This window comes from Symphodus melops, assembly GCF_947650265.1.
Source record: "Symphodus melops genome assembly, chromosome: 2".
Lineage (NCBI taxonomy): Eukaryota > Metazoa > Chordata > Actinopteri > Labriformes > Labridae > Symphodus > Symphodus melops.
Window position 1 is genome coordinate 23164688 of NC_136692.1, and position 20375 is coordinate 23185062.

Sequence of the window (20375 nt, forward strand, 5' to 3'; positions counted from 1 at the left end):
CACACACGCACGCACAAAAGTAACAGTGAAATACAATAGGCGCTCATGCGCATGCAGTTGATCCTGATACGTATTTTCTCCAGTTCAGGGATGCTCCGAGAGGAGAAAGGAAGAGGTTTTCAACTTCCCGTCGTTGTCATTCTGCCGCTAGAACAATAAAGTTGCAGCTTTTGCAGCAAACTGCCACATCACCGCCGTGCCAGTTTAGTTGCTGTTCTCAAACATGCATTTGGGTTATGGAATTTCTGTGCTGTTTCTTTTTCTAACCTATAGTTGTTTGTGCGCCTCGCAGCAGACTTGTCAGCCGGAAGACGTGTTGTTAGGTAAGACCCATTTAAACAATGGTTTAGAGAAAATGCTTTACTACAAGCACGAAACTTCAGCTACAATGCAGGAGTGGGGGGCGTCTCACAAGCTGTTCAGAAAATTGAAGGTATTGTCGTAAGCTATACTATAAGCAATATGTCTACTGTGGACATTAGACTCAGAACAATAAAGTAACCTTTTTTCAGCACTCATTTAAAGACAAACCCATGGCCGCAAAGGCACCCTGGTTTTAACATTAAATAGATAATTATGTAACGTTTAGCCAAGTAGAGCTATTCCTCTAATCTAGGCTAAATGCTACAAATAAACCATGACATTTTTTACCCTGGCCTCAAAAAGCTCCAGTATCACCTGTTTTTGTGGAACGTCAACAGTTTTGTCCTCTTGGCATAAACATTTAAATGAAGGCTCAGCTTTGGCTTGTCTATTGATGTGAAGGTGTCCATCTTACTGTTTGAAATTGATACTCAATAGTTTTATGCGTTCTCATGTGTGTTTGTTTGACTTGTTTTATCTCACAGGGAGATGCAGAACCAGTGTGTTAGAAGAAAAACGTAGGTGGCTAAGTAATTTCAACCTTTTCAGAATATGTTCTTTTTATATGCTGTTCATTTTGAAAGGAGATGGTTTTTTCAGGCCTTTACTTGACCTAAAAAGAAAAATCAAATACCATTTGATATTTTATGCTTTCCCTGTGTGTCCTCGTTTTGTATGGGATGATTTAGCGAAATCATGAAGTTATATAGTTTTATATACCAATATATATATAATATACCCATGAAGCTACCAAACCTAGATTTTTTTTTTTTGTTTGCATTTTGTTTTATGGCTTATAGTGTCACCATAGGCATATGTAATTAACAGTTACAGGTTTTGCTTAAAAGTCAGTCAAAGATGTAGCCTTTGAATTGACCCCAGGGACAAATAACCCTTTGTAACATTTCTTTTGATTTAATTGAAAAAAAAATAATAAATAAACAAACAAAACAAGTTCAATTGCGAACTTAAACCGACCTAACAAAAGCCTTATCATTTCTAACTTATGGGCCTAGATAAATTCAATTTAGAATGAACTGCTACCATACTGTGTCTTTTGTCTCCTACAGCTACCTGTGCAGAGCTGAATCTGGGTTACTGTAATGATATGGAATACTCTAGGTGGGTTGTAGAGTTTGGTTTGTGGGCAGGGCATTCAGTGCCAAGTAAAACTAACATACTGACATTTTAAGCTGTTTATTAATTTAAACATGTCTGTCTTATTTTAATGGCTCATTTTTACTATTATCTTTAAACAACTGTGAAATTGCTGCCACCCCCAGAACCATGTACCCGAATATCCTTGGCCACAGGAGTCATTCTGAGGCAGAGTCAGGGGCAGAATACCTTCTCCTAAGTGTCATCCATGGCCTGCTAAATGGGGAGTGCTCCCCAGAGATTCGTCTTGTAGGCTGCTCGGTACTCGCTTCACCATGTCAGGATGACAAGATGATCAAACCCTGCCGCAGTACGTGTGAAGCACTGAGGAAGGACTGTTTCCATGCCTTTGAAGCTATTGAGATGGCTTGGCCCTACTTCCTGGACTGTGACCGCTTCTTTGCCAGTGACCAGGAGGGCTGCTTTGATCCATTAGTAAGGCTGAAAGGTAAAAGTTACACTGTGTTGCACACTTCAGACCAGTAGGCATGCTTAGTGCTCCTTCAAAAAAAAAAATCCCCTCTGTTACTCTCTTGTTTTCTAGCCAGACAGGAGCTAGCATTGTCAAGCCTCTCTCCGGATGAACCCACCACAATAATCCAGTTCACCTACACCTCCAACTCCCAGATGTTCAGTTTATTGAAGAGAACAGCTGCCAAGTGCTCCCACGTCTCTAATGTCTACAGTATTGGACGCAGTGTAGAAGGCAGGGATCTCTTGGTTATTGAGTTCTCAAACAACCCAGGACACCACGAGTTATGTAAGTAATGATAAGCAGTGTTATGGGATCATTTTTGTGCTGTAGTATATGTAGTTTCTGGTTACATTTTGTGATTTTTTTTATGTTCTTACTCTTAATTCACTGATACAGTGAATATATTCTTATATCCTACCAATGACCATATTCTCACCCTATTATGTCAATATGGTGATCAATCGTTATTAGCAGTCCCTTAAACATCCAGCAGACCCTTGAGCAACATTAGAATTTATTTGGAGTCAAATTAATTTAGATCTAACATGTTATCTTTTTAGTTTCCTTTGAATGATCTACATTTCTTCTGCCAAATATCTTATTACTTTGCTACGTGATTAAGTGTGCTGATGTTATGTACATTGTATATTTGTATTTAAAAAAGAACCTAGTCCTGGGCATGGAAGCCAAAGGAAAAAAGGGGGGAAAAAATCTCTGAAAGACATTGTAAACTTATTTATATCTGTTTTCAACGTACAACCATTATTAAGACTGAGTTAAAGACATGACAGTGGTCATAGACTTGTTAAGTTTAACCAAGGGCACACAAAAAAAGGAAGACAAATTTTGACAACAAAAAAAAGTGGATTGTGCAGCACATGACTACTTGCAAACATGGTCAAGTTAGTCAGCAGAGAAGCATATTTTACAAATTAAGAGCAATGTCCAAAATATTACTATAAGGTACAAGTTAAAAAAAGGTGGTTATGGATGCTATCAACTCAGTAAAGTCCTTGAAATTTATTGTGAATAATTCAACATCAGAAATACTTAATCCATAGAGGGAAATTAAGTTATTTCAGCTGCTCTTAGACAAACCAAAGCAATAAGATGCCTCCATCAGGGTCTGCATGATTCGGGATGTCAGTGCCAGCCAGTCTGTAGTCCATGGAGCCAATGGTACAGGAATGAGGTAGGACATCTTTATCAGCACATTGAACTTTACCATGCCAAAGTACACCTTCTAAGCGTGTCAGGGCTGAGGAAGTGTACCCTGCTTGAGCACAGATCATGGCGCACACACTTCTTAAGTGAACTAGACCTTAGTGATGAAGCGTGCTTGGCCTCACTCGACTTGAGTGAGCTATAGGCCCTGACACACCAAGGAGATTGTCGGGCTAGATTTTACATTTTCACCATTTTATCAGAAATGAGTCTCAATTATATACACTCAACAAAAATATAAACGCAACACTTTTGTTTTTGCTCCCATTTGTCATGAGATGGACTCAAAGATCTAAAATTCATTCCAGATACACAATATTACCATTTCTCTCAAACATTGTTCACAAATCTGTCTAAATGTGTGATAGTGAGCACTTTTGCTTTGCTGAGATAATCCATCCCACCTCACAGGTGTGCCACATCAAGATGCTCATCAGACACCATGATTAGTGCACAGGTGTACCTTATACTGCCCACAATAAAAGGCCACTCTGAAATGTGCAGTTTTGTCTCACAGCAAAATGCCACAGATGGCGCAAGCATTGAGGGAGCGTGCAATTGGCATGCTGACAGCAGGAATGTCAACCAGATCTGTTGCTCGGGCATTGAATGTTCATTTCTCCACCATAAGCCGTCTCCAAAGGCGTTTCAGAGAATATGGCAGTACATCCAACCGGCCTCACAACCGCAGACCACGTGTAACCACACCAGCCCAGGACCTCCACATCCAGCAGGTTCACCTCCAAGATCGTCTGAGACCAGCTACTCAGACAGCTGCTGAAACAATTGGTTTGCATAACCAAAGAATTTCTGCACAAACTGTCAGAAACCGTCTCAGGGAAGCTCAACTGCATGCTCGTCGTCCTCATCGGGGTCTTAACCTGACTCCAGATCGTCGCCGTAACAGACTTGAGTGGGCAAATGCTCACATTCGATGGCGTCTGGCACGTTGGAGAGGTGTTCTCTTCACGGATGAATCTCGGTTTACATTGTTCAGGGCAGATGGCAGACAGCGTGTGTGGCGTCGTGTGGGTGAGCGCTTTGCTGATGTCAATGTTGTGGATCGAGTGGCCCATGGTGGTGGTGGGGTTATGGTATGGGCAGGCATCTGTTATGGACGAAGAACACAGGTGCATTTTATTGATGGCATTTTGAATGCACAGAGATACCGTGATGAGATCCTGAGGCCCATTGTTGTGCCATACATCCATGAACATCACCTCATGTTTCAGCAAGATAATGCACGGCCCCATGTTGCAAGGATCTGTACACAATTCTTGGAAGCTGAAAATGTCCCAGTTCTTGCATGGCCAGCATACTCACCGGACATGTCACCCATTGAGCATGTTTGGGATGTGCTTGACCGGCGTATACGACAGCGCGTACCAGTTCCCACTAATATCCAGCAACTTCGCACAGCCATTGAAGAGGAGTGGACCAACATTCCACAGGCCACAATTGACAATCTGATAAACTCTATGCGAAGAAGATGTGTTGCACTGCATGAGGCAAATGGTGGTCACACCAGATACTGACTGGTTCTGAGTCCCCAGACCCTCAATAAAGCAAAAACTGCACATTTCAGGGTGGCCTTTTATTGTGGACAGTCTAAGGTACACCTATGCACTAATCATGGTGTCTGATGAGCATCTTGATGTGGCACACCTGTGAGGTGGGATGGATTGTCTCAGCAAAGCAAAAGTGCTCACTATCACACATTTAGACAGATTTATGAACAATGTTTGAGAGAAATGGTAATATTGTGTATCTGGAATGAATTTTAGATCTTTGAGTCCATCTCATGACAAATGGGAGCAAAAACAAAAGTGTTGCGTTTATATTTTTGTTGAGTATATATATATATATATATATATATACATATAGTTTAGAACGGCTTTGTGGTTCTTTAATGGTTAGGATTGGAGCACTACAGACGACTCCGGTCAGAGAATCTTTCTTCAACTTTATTTGTAGCAGCAGGGATTATACAGGTTTCCACGTCTGTATGTGTGTGTGGTCTGGATACAAAGGAAACAAAAGAAAATAAAGTCATTTACATTAATATAGCACTCAAAAAACCTCACTTTAATTCCTTGCATTTAACAATAATAGTAAATGCACTGCACTCAAACATAGTGAAATACAACATAAATACACTAGGTATTTAAATACACATTTTGAAAGGCTAATTATTCAACATAAGAATCATGACGCCAAATTAGCATGGTGCAGCCTCATACAAAGTAGCTAGTTGGTCACGCATCACAAACAGGATAAAACATTTGACTTTAGCGATGAAAACCTAAATATCCACACCATCATGCTTCTCAAATGTGCAACAATAAACTCACCGGGGGGTTTCATAAATGCAAAGAGAAAAGAGTCATTTCATCTGAGTGCGCACAGAACAGCATACTCACAGCATTCACCATACAAGTGATGGTGCGTTCAAGAGCACCTCGGAATCTTGTGCAACTTTTTGGCTAAGACAAAAGGCAACATGTGCCTTCATTGCCACTAGTTCTTTGCTGTGTCCTTGGTTATGTCAGGGCCTAGGAAGCACAATGTGGAAGTGACAGGAGGGGGATAGAGTTGTCAACTATAAGAGAGCTATCAGACTCGGAGCTAGAGGACCATGGGTAAGTAGGATCTTCACCTTAGGATTTTGAGGAGGTAGAGTAGGGAGCAGTGGAGTAGACTGGCTGAAATCTGCTTAAGTAGTCTATAGATTCAGGTAATTTTCCTTCTCCACACTGCCTTCAACCCCTCTACCATTAGTTGCCCCTCCCCTAGGAGAACAACCTCTGGAAAAGGCTTATTTTGCCTGTTTTTTTTAAACACAAAATTACAAATAACAGACTTCCTGTTGGTTTTATGGCTGTTTTTTGTTTTGTTTGATTGTGAATTTGGGTATAATACATACACATATCAAATTTTATAATACTGGATTAAACAGCTGTGGGAGCTGATTTTTTTAAATGTTATTTGTAGAGGGTGCCACTGAGCCATATTGTTAGATCTCAGGCCAAGTGAATGCTAATGTTGCTACAAGCTGCTAGATATAAAAAATGTACTGGTAAATGTACCATTACATATTCAAAAAGTGCTATTGGCTAACATGTTTGCTTCATTCTGAAATAGTGGAGCCAGAGATCAAGTTGGTGGGCAATATGCATGGCAATGAGGTGCTGGGACGCCAACTGCTCATCTACCTGGTCCAGTATTTGTGTTCAGAATACATTCTGGGGAACCATCGAATTCAGACCATTATCAACACTACCCGCATCCATATTCTGGCCTCCATGAATCCAGATGGCTATGAGCTGGCTGCTTCAGAGGTAGAAGATAACAATGACCCGGAGATCAGGAACCAGGAAGTAAATACTGTCAACATGTGAAAAAAAAAAAACTGCCATTATCCATTTTCAATCCACTGTCCGTTATGTCTGTAATGCTTCGGAATTGGATTGATGTACTGTGCTAGAGGAAAACTTTGCCAATGCATAATTTTATTTTACAATATTATATCGGGCTTGTGAAATGGGACACCATTGAGCAACATTACGACAATGTTGTAGTCGCCTTTTTTTAGATGAATGAACAAACAAAAATGTTAAAAAAAAAAACATCTTTTAGTTAGCTAAACATTTAAATGGGTATGATACATGTGTTATTGATAAATGTGTAGTTTAATAGTTTTATTTTATTAAGGATACATATGTAGATAAATAAGCCTGAGACTGTGGGAAATTTAAATTTGAGCTTTTCTTTACACAGTGTAGCAATATCGACACAGTACGTAAAGTATTTGTCAAAATTTTAATCTTATGCAATTGTTGTTCAAATCAAAAAGCCCTGATTTGAACACAACAAATTGGGCAAGACACTTAACCCCAAATATCTCCCCCTGCTGCGTCTGGGGCGTATGAATGTGCGTGAATAGAATTAATTACTGGATGGTCCACATAAAACCAGCCATCAGTGGGGATGGGTGTGAATGGGTAGGTGTGATCTGCGGTGTAAAAAGCGCTTTGAGTAGTCGGAAGACTAGAAAAGCGCTATACAAGCTCAAGTCCATTTACCATTCTATTAATTTGTGTGAAAACTTGTCATTCTACTTTTCTATGTGGATATATGGCCATGTTAACAAGATAAATAATGACTGTGTTTTCCTTCATACAATATTTTTTAAATATTCATATAATTTTGCTACCATTAGAATCTTTATTTTCAATAATTTCATTGATTTCATTGGTCCAACTTTCAAGACATTTTTAATACTCATAGTTGTGTTTGGATCCACTTGTTTCAGGGTCACTTGTTGAACAGTTGGACCAATGGAAGGACCAATGCCCAGAATATTGACCTTAACCGCAATTTTCCAGACCTCACCTCCATTTTTTACCGGAACCGCCGCAGCAGGCAGTACCGTATTGACCATATACCAATTCCTGATGAATACTGGTTTGGCAAGGTAAGAGGATAATTTGCATGAATCTTATCCACATCGGCCTACACTAAACTTATTGAATCCAACATATGAATCTCCAATTTTCAATTACCACAAAACACTTATGTGTCTCAACTTCTGTGAATTGGCATGCTGACTGCTGGGAATCTCTTGTTTCTCTGCTTGTATGCATTTTTAAATATAAAAAAAGAAGAGAAGAGCACATGAAACAGGAGTTTTATGCACTTAAAGACAGCTCAGAGATTTTGCCAAAAACAGCAAGAAACATGTTTTTAATGTTATTCTCTGCTGTGCTGCTGTGATAGTTGCGTAGAACAGTGAGTGTGATAATGAAATAGTTGCTGTATGTGTAGTGACACTGGAAGTAGGCAGCACCCCCTAAATCAGGCACAATTAAAACCATCAGGTCAACAATTAAACTTACTAATAATTTCTGCGGAATTATAGGCTGTCAACTCTCAGCTGGTTAGAGCTTTCATATCGTTACACACACATCTAAGTGTTGCAGTGAGGTTTTCAATATAATCAAAGAAACCAAATACGTTTGAACATCCTGTCAGACAGAGCAGCATTTTATTATTATAGTAATCATTGCTGTTCGGACTTCTTCATTTTTTAGCCCTCCGAAAAGACTTATCAGGAAGCACACAATGTCATAACTCATGTTTTGTCCTTAATTTTATTTTAAATTAAATAACCACAGGTCATAAATCTGAAATACAACAAACAAATATTATTCAAATAATATAATAATGAAATCAAAGAAGCCTGCAAAGTCGTTAAAAATGTAGTAAATCTGGCTTAAACAATATAAACTACATTTCCCAGATTGCCTAACACCAGAGGAGCATGCGCACAGCGACTCTACCGTCCCTCGTTGCTATGGACGCCTTTGTTATGGACACTGTCACCGAACCCATGCCACCCATGCTTCTTCCAAGTGATTTACACGCACACACGCAACATAATGACGCGGCACCACACCATGAATCACCAAACCAAACCACCACCATCACCACCACCACCAGAAACCAGCAGATTGCTCGAAACAACCATACTCCCGCAAGTGGCTAATACTGATAGCCTACTGCTACACAGCTTCCGCGTCGCCGAGCGATCGCGTCTCATGAGCTCCAGGCTAACAATCTACTCTCGACCCTCTCGACCAGGTAACACAGACACATTGATGTACAGTGCATACACATATAAGTGACTTTAACAGGTTATTGGGCAGTGTGAGTAGTAGCAGTTGCATACCAACGGGCTATCCTGAATTTCCCTCGGGATCAATAAAGTATCTATCCATCTATCCATCCATCTATCCATCCATCCATCCATCCATCCGCTCCTGATGATGGATTGAGTGAAAGTGACTACCAGGTGCCATAATTAAAGTGTTTTACCGCAGCTGCGCATGCGCACACAACATAACATGTCTGAGCATTAATGAAACTTAAAGGCGTTTTCTATTTTAATAAAACACAGACTCATTTTCTTTTCTTTTTTCTTTCTTGCTTGAGCAAAAGGTCTCAACAATTGCAGAAAAACCTCTAAAAGGGAGTGAGCTCATACAGAAAAGCGCAAGTGTGCATACAGGTGGAGAGACTTTTGTTTATAATGTAAATCAGTTAAGCACAGAACAGTGGGATCTAAAATGTAAACTTATTCTCTGCTGAAAGACGCTGTCCAAGCAGCTCCAATGTGCAATAAGTGCACTCTGATATATGTATGGGTATATGGATGACTTTTTGGACTCTTTCTGTGCTCCGGAATCTTAGGGTTTACAAATTAAGCACTAGCCCAGGGTCTTTTGAAGATTCGCCTGTAATTTTTCTGAGACAAGCCAAGTGAACAGCTGATGAAACAACTGGTTTGCATAACCAAAGAATCTCTGCCACCACTGTCAGAAACTTAGGGGGAACTGTGTGATGCAAATGGTGGTCACAACAGAGATTGGAAGGTTTTCTTTGTCTCCTTGCTAAGATAAAACTGCATATTTTAGAGTGGCTTTTTATTCTGACCAGCCTTGGGCACAATCTGATCCTGAACGCCTCCAAAACTAAGAAGTTAGTCATTGATTTTAGATGGGAAAAGCTACCCCATTCTCCTATTATCATAAAAGGCGAGGTTGTTGAGATGATGAAGAGTTTTTTATTTCTTGGTGTCACTATTTCAGATTACCTCAGCTGGCACTTAAACACCAGTGACATTGTTAAAAAGTCCCAACCGCATCTCCTTCTAAGGATATTAAAAGAATTTACATTAAACGGTCACATCCTACAATAAATAATCAATAAATAGGCATTTTTTTGTACATAGAGAAAGTCTTAGATCTTTGGTTTCAATGTGTGAAAAATTGGAGCCAAAACAAAAGTGTTGCATTTGGATTTTTGTTCAGTGTAGATACAGTAGTTCAACCTGGATCCAAAAATTGTCCAATATTGCCTTTGGAATGTAGGTGGCACCAGAGACCCATGCAGTTATGAAATGGATTCGATCACTGCCTTTCGTTCAGTCTGCCAGCCTTCATGGCGGGGAGCTGGTAGTCTCTTATCCCTTTGACTTCTCAAGACACCTGCACGAGGAGAGAATGTTCTCCCCCACTCCAGATGAGCAGGTACGGAGGGAAAATGGATGGCTAAGTTTATCGAGAGAAATATTAATGGTTACTGTGCTGGTTAAACTGTGCAGGTATATTCTAACTGCTCTCGCCATATTAAGTATTACAATCTTCCCAAACTAGGTCTTTAAGCAGCTGGCACGCACCTACGCAGATTCCCATGACACCATGTCTAACAATGAGACAGGGAGGTGTGGAGCCTCTTTTTACCGAACTAGGGGCATAATCAATGGGGCATTGTGGTATAGTTTCGCTGGTGGTAAGATATAATCAATTTTAAGCTAGTGAGGACCATCACATTTTTGCTTGTGATATTTCTCATTAGTACACATTTGTTAATTTGTCTTCCTTGCAGGTATGTCAGACTTCAACTACTTGCACACTAATTGTCTGGAGGTCACCGTGGAGCTCGGCTGTGATAAATTCCCCTCAGAAGCAGAGCTTTACCCAGAATGGAAAAGAAATAAGGAAGCTCTACTCAGTTTTCTAGAGTCTGTAAGTTTTTAGTAAGACACTTGTCATGTGCTTTGTTGAAATATGTCTTGCATGCAAAAAAAAGAGAGATACAAAAAAATGCTAATCATAAACCCTGTTTCCACCGAGCGGTTTAGTTCGGTTTGCGGGATACAGTGCGCATTTTGTGGCATTTCCATAGACTAAAGCTGGGAAAGATTCCCAAATTACCTAACCATACCATCCTATGTTTTGGGGCCGTTCGGTTGGGATGCCAAGTATATCGATCCGACCCTAAAAGCTGGAGCTAAACACTGCAGTCCATTGATTGGTTGAAAGAGTCGTCACTTCCCGTGTGACAGCAGCAAACACAAGCCTGCCGTGTTTAAATACAAAGTCGATTGTTCATTTGTCTGTATTTCCCCTCGTGGCGCGAAGCCTTCTCTAAACCAAAGCTTGATTACATTATGTAATAAAGAGCCACAAGCTAGTGACAAAGTAGATAAATTGGTGAATATCTTCCATCGTTGGTTTTGTTCATGGTGCATTTTTCTCCTTTGTTGAATTTATTAGCGGTTTAGTTGTTAGCGATTAGCTGCTATCATGTGACGCTATTACAACTTCAACACCCTACAAGGAGCTAAGCAAATCAAAAACAGAGCTGTCTCAAAGACATAAGTGGGAGTCGTTGCCAAAGTGGGAAATAATTTAACCCTTTGTGTGTGGGCATGAGGTTCCTTTTTTCCCTGTTTACCTAAATATTGGTGTGGACATTTCAAGTATCTTTTGAGATTGGTAGGGACACATCCATACGGTCCATACACAAATCTAAGCCTAGGGCTGATTCCGGCTACTAAAAATAGGGCACGGTTGGCTGTCAAAATGCAAACGGGATAAGGCTTTACCAAACCAAACCGTACTGATACATACTGGATCCGCTTAGTGGAAACAGGGCTTAATTATGTGCCTAGTATTTGACATTAGCACAAGGCAGATGAAAGCATTTTTTTCCAAGCAGGCAGGCTCAGTGGTAGAGTCATCTCTTAACTGGAAGGTCAAAGTTTAATTCCTAACTACGGCAGTCACATTTAGAAGTGTCCTTGGACAAGACACTAAACCTAAAATTGCTCCTGCTGCTCTGTCAGCAGTAGTTTATACATCAACACAGTTACTAATAGACACCTCAACATAACAGCCTGGGCCATTTATATTTGAATGTGGTGTGAACAGGTAAATGTGATCTACAATTTAATAAAAGCTTTTTATAGTCAAACTACAAGAAAAGTGCAATACAAGCTCAATTCAAGTTGGTTTGACTTAAAGAGCAAAATAACTAGACTTACATGGAAATGATATCCCTATTTATTGTTATTCTTTTACCTAACAGGTCCATCGGGGGATAAAAGGTGTAGTTAAAGACACTCGAGGAAATGGAATAAAAGGTGCAACTATCTCTGTCAGGGGGATTAGAAAAGACGTGACCACAGGTAAACAGATTTATTGATACACATCCACACATCCACACATCCTTTTGCCTTCACTCCTGTCCTCCAAACAGGCATACACATGCACACATCCACACATTGTCATGATTTTGTTCTGATTTCCTGTCTTGTTTTAGTTATAATTTTTCCCTACTGTATTTCCCAGTGTGTTAGTGTTTCTTAGTTCAGTCTTCAGTGTTTTCTGTGTTACTTTGTATCCTTGTGTCCTTCTATGTTGTCTGTGTTATTGTTTCCTGTTTTACTTTTGTGTTGGGGTTCCTGGTTTAGTGTTTCTTAGTCTAGTCTTAAAGGAATACTTCACCCATTTACATGAAGCTTTGTATCATTAGAAACATGGTAGTTGTGTTGAATGGTTGTGAATCCAGCCCTCATTTTGCCCTGAGACGAGAAAAATGTGTTTTTCTTGGCTTGAGAGTTTTCTTCATGTGATGCAAAAAGCGTCATATTGCAACCATCAATAACCTTTGATGTCTCGGCACACACCTTTTTTTCCTTTCTAGGTTTCCAGAGGTTTTTTCTTTGACATACATGACCATTGTTTTGTATATTAACCATGTCAGGAACTACAAAAAATCGTCTTGCACCCATAATCAAAACCCAACAGGAAGTCGGCAATATTTTTTTTAATATATAAAAAATGGCCCAAATTTACATTTTCAAGCTTCATATTGTAACACACTTACCCAAGACCCTGTTCATCAGATCATCACAAAGTCAGGCCTGCTGCTTGGCCACGTGTCGTGGTTGCACTCCTGCGGTCGCACTTTTCGCAGTCAAGACACACGCTGACATGCACAGGGTGCTTTGGGCCCTTCATCACCGCTTGCGGTTTTTATCATATTTGTTCCATTGTTAGTTCACCTTAGAAATTACTATAATAACTCCTGTTTCTTCTCTGAACTGAATGTGTTGCTCTGATTCTTTGAAGTGGAGAGAAGAACAGTTTTGAGAAGTTATATTTCAGCTGCAGCTCTGATGTTCACAAACAGGCATGGAGACATTAAACATTATTATAGAAATACAATTCAAGCCAGAAGATAATATTCGTAATTGTACATCTTCAACTGAAATGCTCGAGTGCTTTTTTTCAGTCTCTGTTGAAGGATATCATTAAAAAAATAATCATTATCTCTGTTATCCCTAAGGAGGGTAAAGATAGGCGAGAATGTGGGAATTACCGGCCAATTAGTGTCCTCAATTTGGATTATAAACCGTTCACCTCTGTTTTTGCCCGCAGACTGGAGAAGCTGCTGCCTGTTCTCATCGATTTGGACCAGACTGGTTTTATTCATCAGAGACAGACGTCAGATAATATTAGGAGAGTACTACACATTTTAAGTCAAATTCATATAGAGGGGCCTCAATCAATTATAGGGAGTCTGGATGCCGAAAAGGCTTTCGACTCTGTTAGATGGGCTTTTTTGTATAAGGTACTGGGGAAGTTTGGTTTTCAGGTGAAGTTTATTAAAGTAATCCAGGCGTTATATGACAGACCCTCGGCCCGCATCAAGGTAAATGGTGATCTTTCTGGAGCCTTTGCTCTGAATTGGGGATGCAGGCAGGGGTGCGCAATCTCGCCACTCCTCTTTGATTTATTTATTGAAACACTAGGCCAATTAATTAGACAAAACCGAAATATTAAGGGCATTACTATGTCCGGAATAGAGCATAAAGTAGCAATGTTTGCGGATGATGTGTTGGTCTGTCTGGGGGAACCGGAGAAGTCATTCACAGAATTGATGTCTACTTTGACTGATTTTGGCAGGTTATCTGGCTATAAAGTTAACATTTTAAAAACTCAGGTGATGACTCTTAACTATGTGGCCTCTGCGAATTTACGTGAGAAATTTAAAGTAAACTGGGAAAACGAGAGTATTAAGTATTTGGGTGTCCACCTGACACGAGACCTTTCAGTGCTCTTCCGGGCAAATTATGAGCCAATATCCTCAAGTATAAAAGCAGATTTACACAGATGGAACTTGGTCCCTTTTTTGAGCCTTAGCTCTAGGATAAGTGCAGTTAAGATGAATGTGCTCCCCCGTTTACTTTACCTTTTTAGGAACTTGCCTGTGGAGGTGTCTGATAATCAATTCAGTGAGTGGGACAAATGGATCTCCAGATTTGTCTGGCAGGGCCAGAAACCAAGGATTAAATATGCCACCCTTCAACTGGCCAAGGAAAGTGGAGGGTTAGGTCTCCCCTGTCTAAGGAATTATTATTGTGCTTCACAAATAGCTCCCCTCCTATACTGGTGTGATGACACATATATAGCTAGATGGAAGGAACTGGAGTCCAGCCTATCTAAACAGTTCCCCATCCAAGCAGTGATAGCGGATAAGGGTCTTATGGCTCGCTTGGAAGGATTGGGGAATCCTTGGGTGAATCATACTCTTCAAGTCTGGCAGAAAGTGATAAATACTTGTGATATATGTAAAATGTTGAGATCTTTCAGATGGTTCGCGCATGATTCAGATTTTCTCCCTAACAGACACGACTCTAGCTTTAAATCATGGTCGGTGCATGGTCTCACTACTCTCCTTTCACTTACTCAGGAAAACACTGTGCACAGCTTCGAGACCCTGAGGGACAAACATGGCCTGTCGCGGAACGATTTCCACAGATACCTGCAGTTACGGTCATATATTGTCCATGAATGTAAATTGGCCAACCTCTCAGCTGTTGAATCAGAATTTTTTCACATTGTAAAGAATGCATTAACCATGACCCCTTCTAACTCGATTTCAAAGCTTTATACTGCTCTATCCCATGCTGGTAATAAGAATACTTTTTACATTAAAGGTAAATGGGAAAGAGAATCTGGGATCCAGATATCTGAGGAGGCGTGGGGCGATATATGGTCCTTTCAGTGGTCAACATCCAGCTCCATGAGCTGGAGGGAACATTGTTGGAAAAATATTATTAGGTTTTTCAGGACACCACATCAGGAGAGGAATAAAGGGGAACATGTGCCATGCTGGAGACAATGTGGCTCGACTGTGGCTAATCATTACCATATCTTTTGGGATTGTCCCAAACTAGGTGTCTTCTGGAGGGGTATTCAGACATCTCTAAGTAAGGTTTTTAACACTCAAGTTCCTCTGAGCTTTGAGGTCCTGTATCTGGGTCGCGTCTCTTTTTTGGAACGCAGGAGTGAAATAAAACTATTACAGTTACTTTTGGTGGCAAGCAAAAAAACGATTACGAGAAGATGGTTGAATCCGACTCTACCTTCTATTAAGGATTGGTTTGGAGTAACTCTTGAAATATTTAAGATGGAAAAACTATCCTATCAACTAAAAATTCAAAGGGACAAATTCTATCGGATCTGGAATAACTGGATTGTCTTTATTACCCCCGAGAGAGCAGACTTTTTCTAATATCACTGGTACCACTATCTTATGTTTATTTCCGTGAATGTCTTTCGATGTCTCTCTTTTTGATGGCGGCGGCGGGTGACCCCCCTCACCTGGTTTCTGTTCTTGGTTTCATGTTTTTTTTTGTTTTTCCCTTTTCTATTGTACTTTAAAACAAAAACTGGATGGACATTTGTCATTACCTTTGTTGATACGTATGTTTGATGTGTGGTCATTTTCTGTCCATTCGAAATAAAGATATAATTTAAAAAATAAAAAAAAATCATTAACCTAACGGACCATAACCTAATATAAAATCATGTGGGACTCCATGATCAAAGGATCTGATTGGTCAGTGGGCGGAGATTTTCACTGGTTGATCGCTTATCTTAAACATAACATGCTCTGGAGCAGGTTAGGTGTGCAGCATAAGTTGGTGATATACCCAGGTAGGAAAGTGAACGACCCTCGTAGGAATGAAAACCCAGGGTTAACCCTGAGGTTACCTCGCTAACCTCAAATCCTGCTTCGTAGTACAGGCCCCAGGTCTTGTGTTCTTTGTTTCCCACCTGTTTGATTACCCTGATTAGTCTCTCCTGTGTGATTTGTCTCACATGTATCTGATTACCCCATGTCTATTTAGTTTCTGTGTTTGTTACTCTCTTTGTCAGTTCATTGTCGTTTTTGTGTCCCCTGACCACCGTCATAAGTTTCCCTCTGCTTCCTGGATTTACTTGTTGTTTTTGCTCTGCCTGGTTTTCTGGATGTTGTTTTTACTGCAATTGGGTCGTCCTCCCTGTTTTCTGCCTGTAACCGTGACACACATGCACACATCCTTTTGCCTTCACTCCTGTCCTCTTTTCCCCCTAGCTGAAGACGGAGACTACTGGCGGCTGCTGAACCCTGGTACTCACATCCTGACAGCCACAGCTAATGGTTATTCAAGGGTCAGCAAGAGGGTTCATCTGCCTTATAACATGAACAGGGCTGGACGTGTTGACTTTGTCTTGGAGAAGGTTGGACATTTTTATTACGCTATCCAGCAACTTTTCTGAAATGTCTGTTTTGAATCTTTTTTTTTTTTAAAGGTTTATTTTTGGCCTTTTTGCCTTTATTGATAGGACAGTGGATAGAGTAGGAAACAGGGAGAGAGTGGGGAAAGACATGCGGGAAAGTGGCCACAGGCCGGACGCGAACCCGGGCCGCCCGCGCGAGGAGCAAAGCCTCGCAACATGGTGCGCGCGCGCTGCCGCTGCGCTATCGGCGCCACCTCTGTTTTGAATCTTATAACTATTTTTCTGATTTGGTTTGAGTTAATTCAATATGTTTATCAAGGGCCATCCTAAAAAATGTGTTTATATAAGAGATGTACCAGAGAAGAGGGAGAGATGGGACTTAATAAGACACTGATTATTGACCTGTAGTTACTGGGTATAGGATGACAAACATTTACACAAATATCCATTCAATCAGCACTTTACAATTTCCAACGTATCCCAAAACTTCCTTGCAGTGTTAACAATAATCGTTTTTCCTTCAGACTTCCAGACAGCTAAACACAATTACGATAAGGCAACTTCTATAAGTGGAAAACAAGATGTCATATAGTCATATCCTTTTCATTTCTAGAGCCATTTTCAGATGATCCTCATTTACAGATTCAACAATAAAAAAATAAACCCCAGCTTTTTACTTAAAGAGCATATTGCAGGCTTAAGATTCCAGTGAGCTGGTGTCCTGGTCTGTGCCCGATGTTAGCTGGCAATATGTAATGCTGTGTTCACGGCAGTATATGGAAAGTTTGTAATCAGATACATTAAGTTAAAAAGTAAATAGTTGTAAGTGCTGATCATTAACTGTTTAATTGTATGGACATGCCTTGTCTATTTTTTATTATTCATATATTTTTTCCAAAACACAACCCTTTTACAGCACTTACACATACAACAAAAATATGTTATGTCATTACATATGACTAATATGTGTACAATACAAAGCACAATAATGGACAATATAAGAAAGAAGAAAAAAAGACAATGGGGTGGTGTAGTACATTTACAGTAACTTAAATTGTGTAATCTATTTTCCAAGTACAGTCTAATAAAGTTTCAGGATCCTTCTCTCCTTAATTACATTCAGAGAACGCTGAGGCTGCCCGTTATATTGAAAGTATGTCCATGAAGTCTTTTAACCAATTGTCAGTGCTAAAGCTATATGGTTTACATATTTTCCAATTCATCATAATGATACGCTTCACTGACAGAAAGGCCTTCTTTAATCTGATTGGTATAATTTAAGTCCTATATATTATTTTAATTTGTAGAATTTTATATCTTACACATTTATATGAGGTTGTTGCGCTTTTTAAAACATTCTTCCACTATGCAGTGTTCAGGGTTTTGCTCTCTTAACTCTAGTTATTTTAGTCCCAATAAGTCACAAACAGACAGAAGGCGATTTGCAAATGCCCCAAGATCCAGAAATGGGTGTATGAAGATCCACAAATAATAATTATATTACATTTTAATTATGGACACCTTTCAAAAAACCTAAGGATGCCTTACAAGCAGAGTTAAAAACAAACAATATAAAACATGAAAATTAAAAACTTAGTAGGAGATAATAAAAGAAACGGAACAAAACAAACAACAAAATTAAATTAAAAACAGAACAGAGGGAGTGGGCTTGTTTGAACAGGTGGGTTTTCGAGACGTGATTTGAAGATGGTTAGAGAGTCGATGTTTCGGATATCAGATGGGAGAGAGTTCCAGAGGTGGGGGGCATAGCAGCAGTGAGGTAAGGATTAGGTTATGGAGGGCCTTGAAGGTTAGGAGTGTGTGTAATGCTGTATGTGTTTGGGAGCCAGTGGAGCTGTTGGAGAACAGGGGTGATGTGGTGGTTGAACGGTGTTCTGGTGATGATCCGGGCTGCAGCATTCTGAACCAGTTGGAGTTTATGAAGGGACTTTTGGGGGAGACAAGAGAGAAGGGAGTTACAGTAGTCCCGATGGGAGGTGACCAGAGAGTGGACCAGGATGGCGGTGCTGGGAGGGGTGAGGGAGGCGGTTGACGTTTCGAAGATGGAAGTATGTGGACTGAGTTCTTGATGTGGGTTTGGAATGACAGAGTGCCGTCGAGGACGACGTCTTGACCTGAGGGGGGGGGGGACTGAAGAGTTGTCGATGGTAATGGTGAAGCTGTTTGTTTTTGTGACAGTGGATTTGGAACCATTGAGGAGAATCTCAGTTTTGCCACTGTTAAGTTTGAGAAAGTTGGAGGAGAAGCAGGAGTTGATGTCATGAAAGCAATCCCAGAGGGAGGTGGGAGGTAGGTTTAATGGCAAAGTAGAGCTGGGTGTAGTCCACAAAGCAGTGAAAGTGAATGTTGTGTTTCCTGAATATATGGCAGAGGGGGAGAAGATAGATGATGAAGAGGATTGGACTGAGGACAATGTTTTTAACTGAATGAACTGAGTGTGGCCGGAGAGATGGGAAAAAAACTAGTCCAGCGGTGTACCTGATAAACCAATGGATGCCAGTAGGAGGATGGAATGGGAGGATCAAAAGCTGCACTCGGGTCGAGGAGGATGAGTATGGATGAGGATAGGAGTCTGGAGTCTGCTGACATCATGAGGTTGTTGGTTATTTTCAGTAGGGCAGTCTATCTATCTATCTAGCTAGCTAGCTATCTTCTCAACAATCAGGTAATTAGATAAATTTCCATTAAAGCTGACACACTGGTGTCTGTTATGAAGGTAGGAATTGAACCAAAGTACATTGTTCTGAGACACGCCAATAGAATTGAGTTTATCCAGCAGTAGATAGTGATAAACAATGTCAAAGGCCAGGGTTAGGTCAAGAAAAATTGCACCAGTAAGTTCGCTGTTTTCAGAGGCGGAAAAAATGTGTACATTTTAGAAGTACTGTGGAGGTTGAGAAATTGGGCCTGAAACCAGACAAGAATGGAGATAAGATGTTAAATGTGTTAACATAGTGAGATAATTGATGGAAAATTAGTTTCTCAAAGATTTTAGCAATAGAGTTTATAATTGATATTGGGCAATAGTTGTTGTTGTCACAAGGATCTCCTCCCTTGTGAAGTTAAGTTACTATAGCGCATTTCCAAGTGGAAGGGAGAGTACATGTTGATATAGAGAGGTTAAATAGGTCGCAGAGTGGATACATCAAGATATGAGCAGCTAACTTAATAAATTTAGTCTCGATGCCATCTGGTCCAGTTCCACAGTCATCCTTTAGTTCATTAATTACATGTTGCACTTCTGCAGGTAATATTTTTGTACAGAGAAACTGCGTCTGCAAGTAGAACTATTAGGCGATTCACATGCCACAGGTGAGTCGAATACAAGGGAGTTGCCATTGGAGGTAAAGTGAAGATTGAAAGTGTTTGCAGCAGGAGATGATTCTTGAATCATAATGTTATTGCATCGAATCTGGGTACTGGTGATTTTATTTTACTTATTGAGAATGTTATTTATGCTTTTCCAGAACTGTTTTGGATTATGCATGTTTTCTGTGAGGTGTTTTTGGTAAAAGTCTGATTTAGCATTGCGTGTTTTTGTTTTACATAAGATCCTTAAAGATCTGTAGGTGTCCCAGTCAGCAGGGTCCTTGGTTTTCCTGTATGTCTTCCAAGTTGTGTCCCGTTGTTTAAAAAGACTGATTAGGTTGGAACTGATCCAAGCCAGATGTCTTCCTTTGACCCTGACATCCCTCCAGAGGGCATGTGTATCAATC

General features: G+C 40.2%; 1 protein-coding gene across 1 annotated transcript in view; it reads left to right on the forward strand.

Annotated features, from left to right (window-relative positions):
* The first annotated feature begins 35 nt into the window (after window positions 1–35).
* The window catches only part of LOC306820123 (carboxypeptidase Z-like), a 28313-nt gene continuing 7973 nt past the window's right edge, over window positions 36–20375 (forward strand). The window contains exons 1-12 of the mRNA XM_079337830.1: window positions 36–323; window positions 849–881; window positions 1434–1485; window positions 1647–1969; window positions 2066–2281; window positions 6362–6597; window positions 7533–7694; window positions 10150–10308; window positions 10435–10570; window positions 10667–10806; window positions 12152–12251; window positions 16493–16638. Coding sequence (XP_079193956.1) covers window positions 224–323; window positions 849–881; window positions 1434–1485; window positions 1647–1969; window positions 2066–2281; window positions 6362–6597; window positions 7533–7694; window positions 10150–10308; window positions 10435–10570; window positions 10667–10806; window positions 12152–12251; window positions 16493–16638 — 1803 coding nt within the window. The 5' untranslated portion in view covers window positions 36–223. The remainder of the gene's footprint in view (window positions 324–848; window positions 882–1433; window positions 1486–1646; window positions 1970–2065; window positions 2282–6361; window positions 6598–7532; window positions 7695–10149; window positions 10309–10434; window positions 10571–10666; window positions 10807–12151; window positions 12252–16492; window positions 16639–20375) is intronic.